The 14,969-nt window shown below is 45.4% G+C and overlaps 1 protein-coding gene across 3 annotated transcripts; it reads left to right on the top strand.

Annotated features, from left to right (window-relative positions):
* Positions 1-2,696: 2,696 nt before the first annotated feature.
* On the top strand, positions 2,697-14,286 carry LOC129783166 (protein fem-1 homolog C-like). Of its 3 annotated transcripts, none has more exons than XR_008745137.1 (3): positions 2,697-3,180; positions 4,130-5,944; positions 6,345-8,939. XR_008745137.1 is itself a non-coding variant. In XM_055793023.1 (3 exons), exons 2-3 carry the CDS (start codon positions 4,310-4,312, stop codon positions 13,767-13,769), a joined length of 612 nt encoding a protein of 203 aa, XP_055648998.1. In that variant the 5' UTR covers positions 2,700-3,180; positions 4,130-4,309; the 3' UTR covers positions 13,770-14,286. The 3 variants fall into 3 exon arrangements, 1 of the variants encoding a protein (XP_055648998.1); XM_055793023.1 differs by lacking the exon at positions 6,345-8,939 and adding an exon at positions 13,702-14,286 and having other exon boundaries at positions 2,700-3,180; positions 4,130-4,853; XR_008745138.1 differs by lacking the exon at positions 6,345-8,939 and adding an exon at positions 13,668-14,272 and having other exon boundaries at positions 2,703-3,180; positions 4,130-4,846.
* The last annotated feature ends 683 nt before the right edge of the window (positions 14,287-14,969 follow it).

Here is a 14,969-nt window from a genome sequence, read left to right as displayed (position 1 = left end):
CTATGTTTTTGCCACCGCTCACACTGGGGAGAAAAAGCCGTGATGTTTGCCGTCATTGGCTTGCTTGTTTTGCTACCATGGGACTTCCTGATCAAATTAAAACCGACAACAGCTCAGCATATATAGCACAACACACGCACCTGTTTTTGCAGAATTGGGGCATTACCCATGTGATGGGCATTCCCCACTTGCCCACTGGACAGGCTATTGTTGAATGAACTCATCGGTCTCTTAAAGACATGCTGCAAAAACAAAAAAGGGGGAATAGCCCGGGTACCTCGCCACAGGAACAACTGTGGAAAGCTCTGTACGTGATCAATTTTTTAAACCACTCTTCCGACCATAGTGCTGTACATAAACATTTCTCTTGTCCTGCTTGGTGGGAACTGCCCTGGGTCCACTACAAAGATACAGAAACTAACCAATGGAGCATTCCGGTTGAATTAATAACGTGTGTCTCTACAGATCGAGGGCCTCTGTGGATCCCCGCTCAGCTCGTTCGACCAGCTGATCACAATGAGCCAGAGAACAAGCCAGAATAGTGCAAACAGACTAATGCGACTAGTTTGGCCCTTGAAAAATTATTGATTGATGGATGTACAATCAGTGTGACATGCCACTTTGCAAAATAGAGCTGCGATTAGTTTATTGTTATTAGCTCATGGGCATGGATGTGAGGAGTTTGATGGAATGTGCTGTATGAATTTCAGTGTCAGTTCATCAAAGTTTGAAACAGCTACATGATTTGACGTATAAGTTGAAGGAAGATCCCGGATGGAATCCTTTTGAAGGTTGGGATTGGACCCTAGGATTAGGTCCTTGGATATGAAAAATATTGATGTGTGGGTTTGCTATATGGCTAGGGGTTTTGGCCATTGTTATATGTCTACCGTGTTTGATGTACCTGATGCGAGCCATGATACAAAGGGCTGTCCATCAATCTATGACGGTTTAAATTCACAGAGCCTTAACCTTATCCAATTTAACAAACAAAAAAGGGGGAATTGTAAGGGACGAAGATAAGTTGACCTTGTAGAGAAACAAGGCTGACTTGGCAGAGCTGTTAGTGTACAGATAAGCGGCCAAATTTGGCAGTGAAACCACAAGCGTGTGAACAGCTCGTAATGAGCAGCTGCTTTTCTACACATTGACAAATTCCCCGGTGCTTTGCTGCACGTAGGCACATTCCAGGGCAGAACTTGGGTAGATAAGCGATTGTATATAACTAGCACTTATGTATGCAATAAATGGTCTCACTTCTTCACTGACTTGGGGTCCGTGCCTTCATATGCCACACAGGGACATCTGGATCAATAGACAAGCAGCAAGAATGCTGCAAACACATAGTTGCTTTGCAGAATTTTACTATTATTAGTAACGGATAGTGTGTGTGTGTAGAGGAATGAAGGCAGTGGGTTGATTAGCATTGATAATATGCAGCTGTGGCCTTGCCTGGATGGCAGGGGGTTGATTGACATGGATGATGTGCAGCTGTAGCTCATTCCTGCTAAGTAGTTAATGGCTCATGATGGCAAGCTGTGGCTCCTTTCCAAGTTACTTGCAAGCAAAACTAGAGAAGAGGTGGCCTTACTAATCTCAGAAAAAACCAATGGTGCCACACCACTTTTGATGGCAGCCCGTTATGGGCACGTTGACATGGTGGAATACTTGTTGGACTATTGCTCTGCTTCTATAGAAATTGGTGGTTCAGTTAATTTTGATGGTGAGACCATTGAGGGAGCTCCGCCATTATGGGCAGCATCAGCTGCTGGCCACTTGAAGGTGGTTCAGTGTCTGTTAGATCATGGTGCATCTGTCAATAACACAACTGGCCTGGCCTGGCCCGGCCTCTGGAGGAAGGAGAAACAGCATGGACAGTAGAATCTGACTGACAGTAAAAGCCTTGTTGCAGCCTGCTAGTTTGTGCTGCAACAATTGGTGCCCCATGTGAGGCTGAGTTGGACTGACTACAACTGGTGCCCAATGTAGCTGAGACAAGCGGGAAAACCTGCGACCTATAACAGACATTGTGAGAGGTGAGCTGTTGAAAACTAATCAATATTGCTGTATTTCAATACTTGTCCATCTTAAATTGCAACTTGTGTGTTAGTGATTAGTCAAATCATGTTGTACGTGAACATTTGAAGGGTATAAGAGCCCTGTGTAAAACCACATTTGTGGTGCCCCAATCTGGCTGAGACACCTCATGTGTGTGAGTAAATATTTACCCTTGTAATTCTTTATTTTGCATCCTGGCCCCTCTCCTCAGTCAGCACAGGCCAGTTGTGAATTTTCATGACAAGGGCATTGGGGCTCCCATCCCTCCCCACAGGCACAGGAAGGCACTGGAGCCCCCACACCAGATCCTCACTCTGGCCTACATCACAGGTGAACAGGTCTGCCTCTGAGCTGCTGGCACTGCAAGCCTTCATGGCTGCCTTTCCCACTAAATGAAGGAGCATCTAATTACCCTGTTCAATTTAGCAGTAAACTGATCTATTTCTGAGGAGAAAACGCCCACTTTTTTTTTTCTCCAGACTGGGCTGGTTTTGCATCCCTCTGCAAGGGATGGGTTTATTGCCCGGATCTGCTAAGCAGATCCACACGTGGCCAGCCGTGAGGGTTTTCCTCCTGCAGTCCTGCGGGGTTTTACTGCTCTCCATGGAAGCGCCCCTCCCCCGGTACCGTGCGCCCCCCGCTGTCCCCTCACCCCTGCGACAACTCTCCCCACCTGTGCATGCTCCGCTGTAGCGCTGTTCCGCCCTTTGTTTTACTTTAGAGAAAGGAAAATAAGGCACGGTCTGGGGAAAAGGACACCCCCTATCTTGTCCCCATACCACAGCTAACCTAACCAAACCATACCTCCTCCCCGCTACGTTCTGTCAGTCCACTCACGCTATAGCGGAGGGCAGTGCCAGGAAACTCGCTCACCCCCCTAGCGGACAGCTACCACATCGCCAGCACCGCCCCGCTCTCGGTGTAGCTTGAGCGGCTGCGTAGTCCCACCTCCTGTCCTGCTCCGAGTGGCTGGCGGCGCTTAGGCGTGTTTCTCATTGGGCCTGGTGGTGGCCGGGCTGTGTTTGGTAGGTTCCGCTGTGCCCAGATGTTGGGCTAGTGGTGGAGGCTAGTTGCTGTGGGGATAGGTTTGTCGTGAAAGAGCTGGACGGAGTGCGGGAGGCGGTGGGTATTTCCTTGTGAGGGTGACTTCGGCGGGAGAGAGCCGGTGGTGTTCTGGGGAGGTAGCCCGCACCCTTGGGTCCTTCCTCACAGATATGTTTTCCGTGGGCGATGGCGCTGTTGCTGCCTCTCCGGTTCTGGGCAGGCGGTGGAGGCCGTCCTGTCGCGGCCGTTGTGTGTGGAGCGGCTCTGAGGAAGCTGGGAAGGGTTTTTTGGGGACCCTGAGGTGGTATGGGGAGGGTTGCCCAGGTTAGGGAGTGAGCTTGGGGGGCGAGTGGTTATTGGACTTGGAGTGGAAAAGAGGGGGACGATTTGAAGAGAGGCATCGGGGGTAATCCTGGGGGGGGAGAGGGGCGTGTAGGTGGCTTTGGGGTGGGAGGCAAATACGGTGTCGTCTTGAAGGAGGAGATTTGGAGGGGAGGGGGTGGGGCTTTGGGCAGGCTGAGGGTGGTTGTGGTGGAAGGGAAAGTTCAGGGTTTTGGTGTCTGATACTAAATCAAACTACTCTGGCAAGGGCGTCTTTCCGGTCAGGTTCTGAACTTGTTCCCTTGCCAGTAGGGTGGAGATAACACGGGGTCGCGTGTGTCTGTGAGCATGGGCCTCCGCAGAGAACCTGAGGGGGGATGGGGGGAGTGGGGGTGGGTGGGCGCTAATGGTTCTTTGTTTAGGCTGTGCTTAAAAGCAGAAGTTGATACAAGTGTAGGGTTTGTTATGTCGTGAGGGGAAAGTGTTTTCGTGCCAATGGTATGGATACTGCACTGCTAGGATCTGGCTTTCTGCTCAACATCTTTCCTTAAGGGGCACTGTGCAGTCTAGAGAAGTCCCATGGAAGTCAGCTGGACATTGGTGCACCACCACCAGTGGTTTGAGTATAACTGTAGAAAAAATGTAATTGTATGTACTTATTTGAGAAGTAGAAAGTAAAAACATTCAGAATTCTTTTCTTTTGCAGAGTTACCAAGTGCAGCCTGTGCTTTGTCAGGACCTCGTTTAGAGTCTCCATGTTGTCCCATCTGCCTGATCTGAGAAAAAGTTGGGGATACTCTGTTTGGGCTGTGTGTTTCTAATAAGCTTTTGTTTGTGACTCTGAAAAAAGCAGGTCTGTATCCTTCAAGAAAGAGGTACAGACTAAATGGATTTAAAGACAGCAGTGTTCAATGCAGCTTGTGATGGCAAGCTGCGGCTCCTTTCCAAGTTACTTGCAAGCAAAACTAGAGAAGAGGTGGCCTTACTAATCTCAGAAAAAACCAATGGTGCCACACCACTTTTGATGGCAGCCCGTTATGGGCACGTTGACATGGTGGAATACTTGTTGGACTGTTGCTCTGCTTCTATAGAAATTGGTGGTTCAGTTAATTTTGATGGTGAGACCATTGAGGGAGCTCCACCATTATGGGCAGCATCAGCTGCTGGCCACTTGAAGGTGGTTCAGTGTCTGTTAGATCATGGTGCATCTGTCAATAACACAACTCTAACAAGTTCAACTCCGCTTAGAGCTGCCTGTTTTGATGGTCACCTGGAAATAGTAAAATATCTTGTGGAGCACAAAGCAGACTTGGAAGTATCAAACCGTCATGGGCATACGTGCTTGATGATCTCATGTTACAAAGGCCACAAAGAAATTGCTCAGTATTTACTTGAAAAAGGAGCTGATGTTAACAGAAAAAGTGTTAAAGGTAAGTTCATTGTTTCAGTGTTCCTTGTGGTAAATAGGGGTGAAATTACTCATGTGTTCTTTAGGAGACTGACACCCAAAAATATTCTTCTAGTCTCATAATGTGAATGTTTTTTCCAGTAAGAGATTAAGTGTGTCTAGCTATCTTTTTACAAGTTTTTTCATCATACTTATTTAATAATGGCTATAAAACGTAGTTCTAAATTGATACATTTTCACAGAATGGTCAGGGTTGGAAGGGACCTCTGGGGGTCGTCTAGTCCAACTTGCTGCTAAAGCAGGTTAACCTAGAACAGGTTGCACAGGACTGCATCCAGGTGGGTTTTGAATGTCTCCAGAGAATAAGACTCCACAACCTCTCTGGGCAGCCTGTTCCAGTGCTCTGTCACCCTCAAAGTAAAGAAGTTCTTCCTCATATTCAGATGGAACTTTTGGTGTTGTAGCTTGTGCCTTTTGCTCCTTGTCCTGTTGCTGGGCGCTACTGAAAAGAGCCTGGCCCCATCCTCTTGACGTTCACCCTTAAGATATTTGTAGACGTTGATAAGATCCCCTCTCGGTCTTCCCTTCCCCAGGCTAAACAGGCCCATCTCAGCCTTTCCTCATAAGGGAGAGGTGCCAGTCCCCTAATAATCTTTGCAGCCCTCCACTGGACCCTTTCCAGTAGTTCCCTGTCTCTCTTGAAGTGGGGAGCTCAGAACTGGACACAGCACTTCAGGTGTGGTCCCACAAGAGCAGAGTAGAGGGGGAGGATAACCTCCCTCGACCTGCTGGCCATGTTCCTCCTAAAGCACCCCAGGATCCCACTGGCTGCCTTGGCCTCAAGGGCACACTGCTGGCTTGTGGTCAACTTGCTGCCCACCAGAATTCCCAGGTCCTTCTCCGCAGAGCTGCCCCCCAGCAGGTCAACCCCTAGCCTGTACTGGTGCATGGGGTTGTTCCTCGGTGCAGGACCTTATGCTTGCCTTTGTTGAACTTCATTAGGTTCCTCTCCACCCAATTCTCCAGCTTGTCCAGGTATCACTGAATGGTGGCACAGCCTTCTGGTGAATCAGCCACTCCTCCCAGTTTTGTATCATCTGCAAACTTGCTGAGGTTTGTTGCAGAATGGCTGTGTGATCATGGCCATGACTCCCTTAAAGTTCTTTGTGAAACAAAGTTAGCGTAAGTTAGCTGAAGCAGGCCTTGCAGCTATGCTGAGGCATGCTGATAAGGAAGCTGAGAAAAACGCTGACCTTGTGCCTAATGTTGTAAATAACTTTGAGGAATTCGCGTAGACAAGAGAGGAAAAAAAAATATGTAGCTAGCTCTCCGCAGAAACCGCAAGTTGGAGGATGTATGAAAATGTAACCCTTTAGAGCTTAGCCAATCAGCAGATGACTTGTAGGCATAATTAACTGGAACTGTATATAAGACATAATCGCGCCGTAATAAATCGAAGCTTGCTTTATCACTCACATTGAGTCGGCCGCTTGCTTCCCCTCGCTCGTCAGAGGTTACTCTCTGTCCCTTCTTTGATGAATAAGTTGAACAGGACTGGACCTAGTACTGACCCCTGGGGAACAGCACTAGCTACAGGCCTCCAGCTAGACTCTGCGCTGTTGATCACAACCCTCTGAGCTCTGCCATTTAGCCAGTTCTCAGTCCACCTCACTGTCCACTCATCTAATCCACACTCCCTGAGCTTACCTGTGAGGATGTTATGGTAGACAGCGTCAAAAGCTTTGCTGAGGTCAAGGTTGACAACATCCACTGTTCTCCCCTCATCTACCCAGCCAGTCATTCCATCATAGAAGGCTATTAGGTTGGTCAGGCATGATTTCCCCTTGGTGAATCCACGTTGACTACTCCTGATAACTATTTCTTCCACATGCTTCGAGATGACCTCCAGGATGAGCTGTTCCATCACCTTTCCAGGGATGAAGGTGAGGTTGACCAGCCTGTAGTTTCCTGGGTCCTGCTTCTTGCCCTGTTTGAAGACTGGAGTGACATTGGATTTCCTCCAGTCTTCAGGCACCTCTCCTGTCCTCCATGACCTTTCAAAGATGATGGAGAGCGGCTTGGCAATAACATCTGCCAACTCCCTCAGCACTTGGGGGTGCACCCCATTGGGACTCATCGATCTGTGGGTGACAAGATTGCCTAAATGATCTCTAACGTGATCCTCCTCGACCAAGGGAAAGTCTTCCTTTCTCCAGACTTCCTCTCTTGCCTCCAGGGTCTGGGAAACCGGAGTGCTGGCCTTGGCAGTGAAGACTGAAGCAAAAGCGGCATTCAGTAACTACCTTCTCTGTGTCCTTTGTCACTATGTTAGCCAGGGAACGAAAACCCCATCTACATGAAGTAGATAAGCAGGCATTTCTTTATTGCAGCACTGGGTGCTTCGTGGCATCTCCACAAATCAAGCACAACTATATTGATCTCACTGTTATATTTATACACAAAAATGATAAGGTAGTATACTCCCAGTTACAATGATTGGCTATTAATTTGCATATAATTATAATATCTGCTGTGTCATCCTCTTCAGTTACTACGCTTGCGCAGAGGAAGGGTCTTCACCTGGGTGAGGGTCTTCTTGACCTGTGAGTGCGTTCTTTAGTATTATAATGCAGGTAGTTCACTTCAGGACACCTTAAAAATAAGTTTTGTTGCCAAGTTGGACGACTAGATATCTACCTTGCCAAGCTGTCCAATAATTCATCCCATACACAATAGAACCTAGATGCTCTGGTTATGGTCTTGAGATTAAAGACCAAGGTTAACATGGTCCAGAGAGCAGGGACTCCTAAATATCACAGCTTAAGTGACAAGTAACACAGCAACTCATACATCGTTAGTTAATAAGTACTAACATAATACTAACATTTGCTAACATAGGTTATAACTGCAATTTACCATTAAACAGAGCAGAAGGAACTGTGCAGTGACCTTGCCAGATGTTCTTTGCACTCCTTTTGAAATTTCCCCATCCATGACTTAGCATGATTTTGTGCTGCTAGGAAGTTTTCCTCTTCATGCATACCCTTTTGGAAGGAAAACCAGACCAGCAGTATTTATCTTACGAGCTGTGTGAATAATTTTTTACAGACACATGGCCTTATACAATATAGTTATTGACAGAAAGAAAATATCCACCATTGTTTACACTGGGATAGACTTCGCCATTAGCATTTTATTCAGCACAAATCACACGGAAGGAAGAATTTACACCCTCTCCCCTAAAGTGTGATTAAGTCATGGAGAAAAGTGCATGTCACAGGGACAGGAGGGAGAATTTATTGCATTGAAGTTGGAAACATTTAAATAAACATAATTAATAGCTCTGTATACAGCGTCATATATATTCTTCTAAATGTGCTGTTTTGTATGAGTTGCCATAGAATTGTTATTTGATAAACCTTGGTAGCACAGTTCTGGTCTTAGTGCAGAGCAAAGCAGTGCCTCCACACGAAGAGGGTCCCCCGTGGAGAGTCGGCCAAGTCACGACAATCACACCAATATGGCTACATGCCGTGCTCACTTTATTAAACAAACAGGTCATATTTATAACTTAAACCGACCGCTCACATGACTCTACACACAGGTGATTGGATAAAAGTTTCTGGTCACGTGGGGTCTGTGTTGCTGATTGGTGAGCATGCTGCAGGCGCCTGATCAGAGTTTTCCGATGAGAGTGTGTTGATTTTGCGGTTCCCAGGACTTGCTCTGCACCTGGCTTCTTGTTTGCGCATAGCTTGTTTTCTTTCTCACACTGCTTGTTCCAAAGACAATTTAAAGTTGCTCTGCAGCTTCAACTAACAGGCCTGGGTTGTCCAACCCGGACAATGCTAACATATGTCCTTGGTTCTTTAAAAATTCCTCTACACCCACATGTAAAATACACATGCCACACTGGCTGGTACTAATGTGGAGGTAAGGAGGCCCAAAGCTGCTTTTGGCCCACAGTAAATACATGGGTACAATGACTCATCTGACATTTATCAGGTTCACTATTGCAAGCGTAGATCTATAGCTGAAAAATAAACAAAAAGTTGAGATCAAAAGTTGTGCCCCCAGTACCAACAAACAGGTTACACAACTTGCAGCACTATGAATAACTGTCATATGCATAACTGAATGCTGTTCTTGATGTGTCTTCCATTTAAAGTTGATGATGTTTGAGATTAGGAAAGAATGAACAAAATTCCCTGTATTGACTACCAAAGACAGTCCTACCAAGTACTGGCTTACATAAAAAGAACAGTTGTTTATTTTCTCAGAAAAAAATGTCTTTGAAGAGAAGCAAAGGCACATAGCCAGGAGACAGCTATGTTTCAGTTTGAGTTATTTCTGGTTAACCTAAATTTTATAGATGGCAACCAAGAGACTAGAAATAGACTGCTAGGGCACACACAAAACTTTGAGTATATGTCATTCCCTGTCTGTTAATGATTGTTTTACTTTGATGAGGCTCTTAGTTTGGGGTTTGGGTTTTTTTTGGTTGATTTGTAAATCTTATATATTTACAGCCAGCCAAAGACTTAGCAGTGCCCTGTGAGGTGTGTACTACTGCTCCTAGGATACAAGAACCTGTTCAAGGCCAAGAGCCTCCTCTACTGAGAGTTAGGCTCTATCTACCCCAGGAGCTGTTGATCTCAAACTTGGAAATGAAGATATTAATAGCAATTTATTTTCTCCCTGCCCCTCCCCTTTAAATTAACTTGAATAAAAAGTGAGTTGATCAAATCTGCTACTCCTTCAAAATCCATGTTACCCTGTTGCTGCCCAGTTTCTACACTTCCATTTTGTAGCAAGAACATTTTTATAGCAACCAATAGCTTCAGGATCCTGCATATTCCAGGTTCCACACTAGCAGACCCTCCTTAGCACTATAAATCACCTCTGCACTGCAGGCTCCCATCACCTACCTATTCTCTTCATAAAATGAATCAAGGTCCTCTCATCTGCAAAGTTCTCAGTGCCTTAAGATATCACTTGATGTCAAACTCATCTCTTTGTAGCAGCTCTTGCCAGGGACTAGACACCAAACACCCACATTTAAGCTTTCAAAGGGCCGAACAAGAAGTTCTCCCAGGAACAGAATCCAAACTTTGGATTTTCTTCCAAGGAAGACCCATTTCTGTCCCAGTATGGTTGTCATCACATCAAAGTGAAACACATGCCCTTTCAATAAAGCTAAATGATACTCAGTAAAATCCCCTGCAGAGATACATACACATTATTAATAGGGAAAAACATTAAAAAACCCCTCTGTTTTGTCTTGGACTCCTTCACAATTCTGAGTGGTACTTGAATACTGCAGATAGGCACCTTGAAATGGGGGGCAGGGGGAAGAGCTTTCTATTGAACTAGGCAAAGATGATTTTCCCCTGCCTTTTATTCAGCACTTTTACTGAGAGATTTTTAAAGGCAGGCATAATCTTCTGATGCACTGCTTTGAAATATCATGCAGAATGCTTATTTACTATTTCAATTACTTTAATTTTCAAATTGTTCTCCATTAACATGCTTGCTCTATAATATATAACCGAAGGTGACCCCTCCTCAGGTTGTTGTAATTTCCTTTCCTTACTGCTTCATAGCTCCTTACACTGAATTTCATTAGTATCTAGTAACCCAGTAGGCTTGGTCTAAGTAGGTCATCCTGAATTTAGTTACTGCCCTCCTTTTGTATAAACCCAACCTCTTTATATGTCTGTAGCTATTCTGAGTTGCACTCACCAAGGGAGGACCAGAGTAGGATCCAAACTTGAGATCGCAGCCCTTATACTGGGGCTTTGTACAGATCTCATAGTAAGCTACAGACACTGTCATAAAGGCCTTAAAATCTAAATAAACAGCAAGTGAAAGGTGATCCTCATTTTACAAATAGGAAAATGAGGCACTAAAAGATGATGCATTTATCCCAAGTCCATGGCAGAGCACAGAAAGGACAGCAGAACTGCTCTAACCTTGTAATACTTTTACCACTCAGCTGTCAGTGTAATTGTCTAACATAGATTTTGATTTCCCAGCCAAATCTTCAGACAACAGATTTGTACTTGAAACATATTTGCTCTTTCTGTGCAGAATAACATACATCCAGATTTTTGCAGGCACTCTCAGTGCTAATTTGAGAAATTAATTGATTTAACTTCCTCCTGTGTGAGCAAGCGTGACCACCAATAAAGATCAAGACAGACTAGCCGATAAGTGAAGCAGCCTGGGAGCAAGGGGGTAAGTGGGTATCTTAAGGACCAGCAGCTCTGGGTGTGAGAGCACCTGTGTGTCTAAGGGTGAGAGCAGGGGGGGGAACAACAACACATGGGACCAGAGAAGTCCTGGCCAGCTGTGTGGAGTGAGGCTGGGGCCTCAGGAGCTTGTACAGCCAGGTGCCAGTAACAGGAGACAGATCCAGGGCCAGCTACTGGGCAGACTGAGTGCCTGAGCCCTGCTGCTGGAGGAATCTACCTTGAACATATAAGTGTGTGTATATGTATATTCTCACTTGCAGACCTCCATCCTGCTCAGCCAGAGTGCTGTCTGTGTTTGTGTGAGTGCTCTGAGTGTCTGTGATCAGACAGATCACAGGGGATGTGAGCCTTCCCCTCAGCACTGGTGAGGCCCCACCTGGAGTCCTATGTCCAGTTCTGGGCTCCTCAGTACAAGAGAGATATGGACATACTGGAGAGGCCCAACAAAGGGCCACAAAGATGATTAACGGACTAGAGCATCTCTCCTATGAGGAATGGCAGAGAGCTAGGACTGTTTAGCCTAGAGAAGAGAAGGCTCAGATGGCATCTTAATGTGTATAAATACCTGAAGGGAGGCTGTAAAGAATATAGAGCTAGGCTCTCTTTGGTGGTGTCCAGTGACAAGACAGTAGGCAATGGACACAAACTGAAACACAGGAAGTTCCATCTGAACATCAGGAAACACTTTTTTCCTGTGAGGGTGACTGAGCACTAGAAGAGGTTGCCCAGAAAGGTTGTAAAGTCTCCCTCCCTGGAGATATTGAAGAGCCATCTGGACATGGTCCTGGGAAACCAGCTCTAGGTGGCCCTGCTTGAGCAGGGGAGCTGGACAAGACCTCTAGAGGTCCCTTCCAACCTCAATCATTCTGTGATCTGTATGGCCGGCCATGTACACATGCAGCATATACGTGTGTGCATACTTGCTGAGAATATACCTTCAGTCTTACTACTGGGTGGATCTGGGGACATGGAACAGCAGTAGCCTCACCTCTCAGGCTGTTGGATACAGCATATTTTTTCCTCTAAGTTGATGTATTGAGCAAGCCAAAACAAAAACCAAACGTCACATAACCACAGTCTGACTCTGGTAAAACACACAAATAATTCTACACTTGAAGAGCAGAAATGAGAAATCTTTCTTTCCAATTATTCAAAAAAGAATTTAGATGATTCTCTAAGAAACATGTACCACCAAGATTTTGAAGACCTAACTGGACAAAGCCTTGAGGCAACCCCATCCAAGTTCAGAGCTGGAGGTTGGACTAGAGACCTCTTGAGGTCCTTTCCAATCTGAATTATGCTATTAAGGTCTGACTAATGGAACCAACAGCTAAAAAAGTGAGACGCTGTGTGTTTTCAATTGGCTGATAGTCAGATCCTGCAACACTTGCATACAACATACATTTCCAGTCTCCCTTAACAGCAGGCATTAAAGCAATCTGAAAAGCTTGAGACTATCAAAACCAGGAATCTGACAAGGCAAATTCAGAACAGTCATATTGCAAATACATTTTGAAAGGCTTTTGAAAACACAACTACAGCTAGTTTAATCACAAGTTCCCTGTAATCTTTGACAGCCTAGATCTTATACTATTAAATGGCTTAATGTCCATGCCTGACAAAATTCCACTTGACACGTCACTGCATACAGTGCATTCTTATCTCCGTGTGAATGATTTATTTCTATTATAACATACTGTGGCTTGATAAGACCTGTAAAGATCATCTAGTCCAACCCTCCTGCTGTGAGCAGGGACATCTTTCACTAGATCAGGTTGTTCAAAGTCCTGTCCAACCTGGTCTTGAACACTTCCAGGGAGGGGTCATCCACAACTGCTCTAGGCAACCTGTTCCAGTGTCTCACCACCCTTATTGTAAAAAATTTCTTCCTTATGTCCTATCTAAACCTACCCTGTCTCAGTTTAAAACCATTACTCCTTATCCTGTCACTACAGGCCCTGGTAAAAAGTGTATTTCTTATAAGCCCCCTTTATACATCAAAAGGCTGCTATAAGGTCTCCCCAGACCCTTCTCTTCTCCAGGCTGAACAACTCCAGCTCTCTCAGCCTTTCTTCATAGGAAAGGTGTTCCAGTCCTCTGACCATTTTTGCGGCCCTTCCTCTGGACCCACTCTAACAGGTCCATGGTTGTCTTGTGCTGGGGACCCCAAAGCTGGGTGCAGTACTCCAGGTGGGGTCTCACAAGAGCAAAGTAGAGGGGAAAAATCACTTCCTTTGATCTACTGGCAACGCTTCTTTTGATGTTGCCCAGGATATGAATGGCCTTCTGGGCTGCAAGCGCACATGGCCAGCTCATGTCCTGTTTTTCATCTACCAGTATACCCAAAATCCCACAGCCTCAGCCCTGCATGTTTCACAAGAACATCCAGGACTGGGGAATGTGAGCCACTACAGGAAGTAACCCTCCTCAGAAACATTTTCTTGATTTTCCACATCCATGGTGATGCTATTACAGGTTCTCCCCTTTTGCCATGCACTTTCCTCATACATGAGTTGCCAAAGCTATACTGGGGGGAGGGGGAACGACATAAATTAAAAAAGTAATAATTCATCTGCTTCCAGCTCTCTTAACTTCAGATATTTTTCGTCATTCCAGGGGAGCTCCAAACTGCTGGTTGTGAGAGACCATATCTCAAAATGTCTGTCTCAAAGCTTGTTTGCTGAGCTCCTGCAAGACTTAACAGTTGTGAATAAATAAGGAGACAACAGCTGTCTGACATCAGTTTTTGGCCAGGGTCAAGGAAAGTCCATGCCACTGTGAGGGATGTGCCTAGACATGGACAATCACCCCTACCTACAAAGTAATTGCATGTGCCCCATGGAGGAATGCAGTACATGCCGTTGTGTGGGAGAAAACCCCCCTGAACACCCTATAAAAGACTGTGCCACCAAACAATAAGTGACGATCCAGAGACCCCCACCACCAATGTGAACAGAGGTTATGGACCACCGGGACACCACTGGATTCATGCTGGCGACTATCTCTTGCAATTCTGTCCCAACTGCTTGCTAGATTTCCTTCTTTCCTATCTTTCCCTTTCCTATCGCTATTTTCTTACCGCAACACGTGAATGCTTTGTTTATATAAGCGCACAATAAATTTCCTTGATTAGTGGCATTTGATCTCGTTTGTGTATTAATCTCACTCTGGGTATAGCAAAGAACCTCCCTGGCTTGGGTCTTCCTGGACCAGAACACTGGTGTAATGTTACCTCCCCATTTTATGAAGCCTTAATTCCACTGATGGAAGACAGAAGCATAACCTACAGCTGAGCCAATCACTGCATCTCTTTCCTCCTTGTGTCCTTCACCAATTTGAATAAGTTCTTACAGTTTTGTATGTTATTCATACTGTAGCTGGGAAAAAAATCTAGTGAATTTGACTCCAAAGTACTCTGAAACATTAAGAAATATCTTTAATTCCTTGAGGACAGGAGAAATCCCAAGTAGCCTGCCACTGAACTTTCCTGTGTTGGCAAGTCCTTTACCATAACACAGACTTCCAGAGAAAAGTCATGACCTCAGAGGACAGTTAAATTGCTATTTTGGTTGGCAAAGCACATTTCCACCAGTGAATCAGTGATTTCTGTAAGAGGGAAGAAGAAAGCAGCACAGATACTTTGCCAAAGGAGGATTTCCGCACACAGTTAATCTTTAGTGGTACAAGCTAAAAGAAGCCCACAGGAATGCTATAGAGGGAATACAGGAGCCAAACGTAGATTCTTAGTGGAACCACATTTGGATACATGCACAGCATAAATGTGAGACAACATTCTGGATTAACCATGGCTGGGAATCAGGAAAAACAAATGCACATGGTTGCACTCCTAAATGTCACTAAATCCTGGAAGCCAATATAACAAT

Source organism: Falco peregrinus, chromosome W (assembly GCF_023634155.1).
Source record: "Falco peregrinus isolate bFalPer1 chromosome W, bFalPer1.pri, whole genome shotgun sequence".
NCBI lineage: Eukaryota > Metazoa > Chordata > Aves > Falconiformes > Falconidae > Falco > Falco peregrinus.
The sequence above is the reverse complement of the archived record's forward strand: the minus strand, read 5'-3'. Positions and strand labels throughout refer to the sequence as shown.

Coding starts and splice junctions, on each gene's coding strand:
- LOC129783166 (XM_055793023.1), top strand. CDS start 4,310: ATGGATTTAAAGACAGCAGTGTTCAATGCAGCTTGTGATGGCAAGCTG. Junction 4,854..13,701: donor TAACAGAAAAAGTGTTAAAG/GTAAGTTCATTG, acceptor TCGTCATTCCAG/GGGAGCTCCAAACTGCTGGT.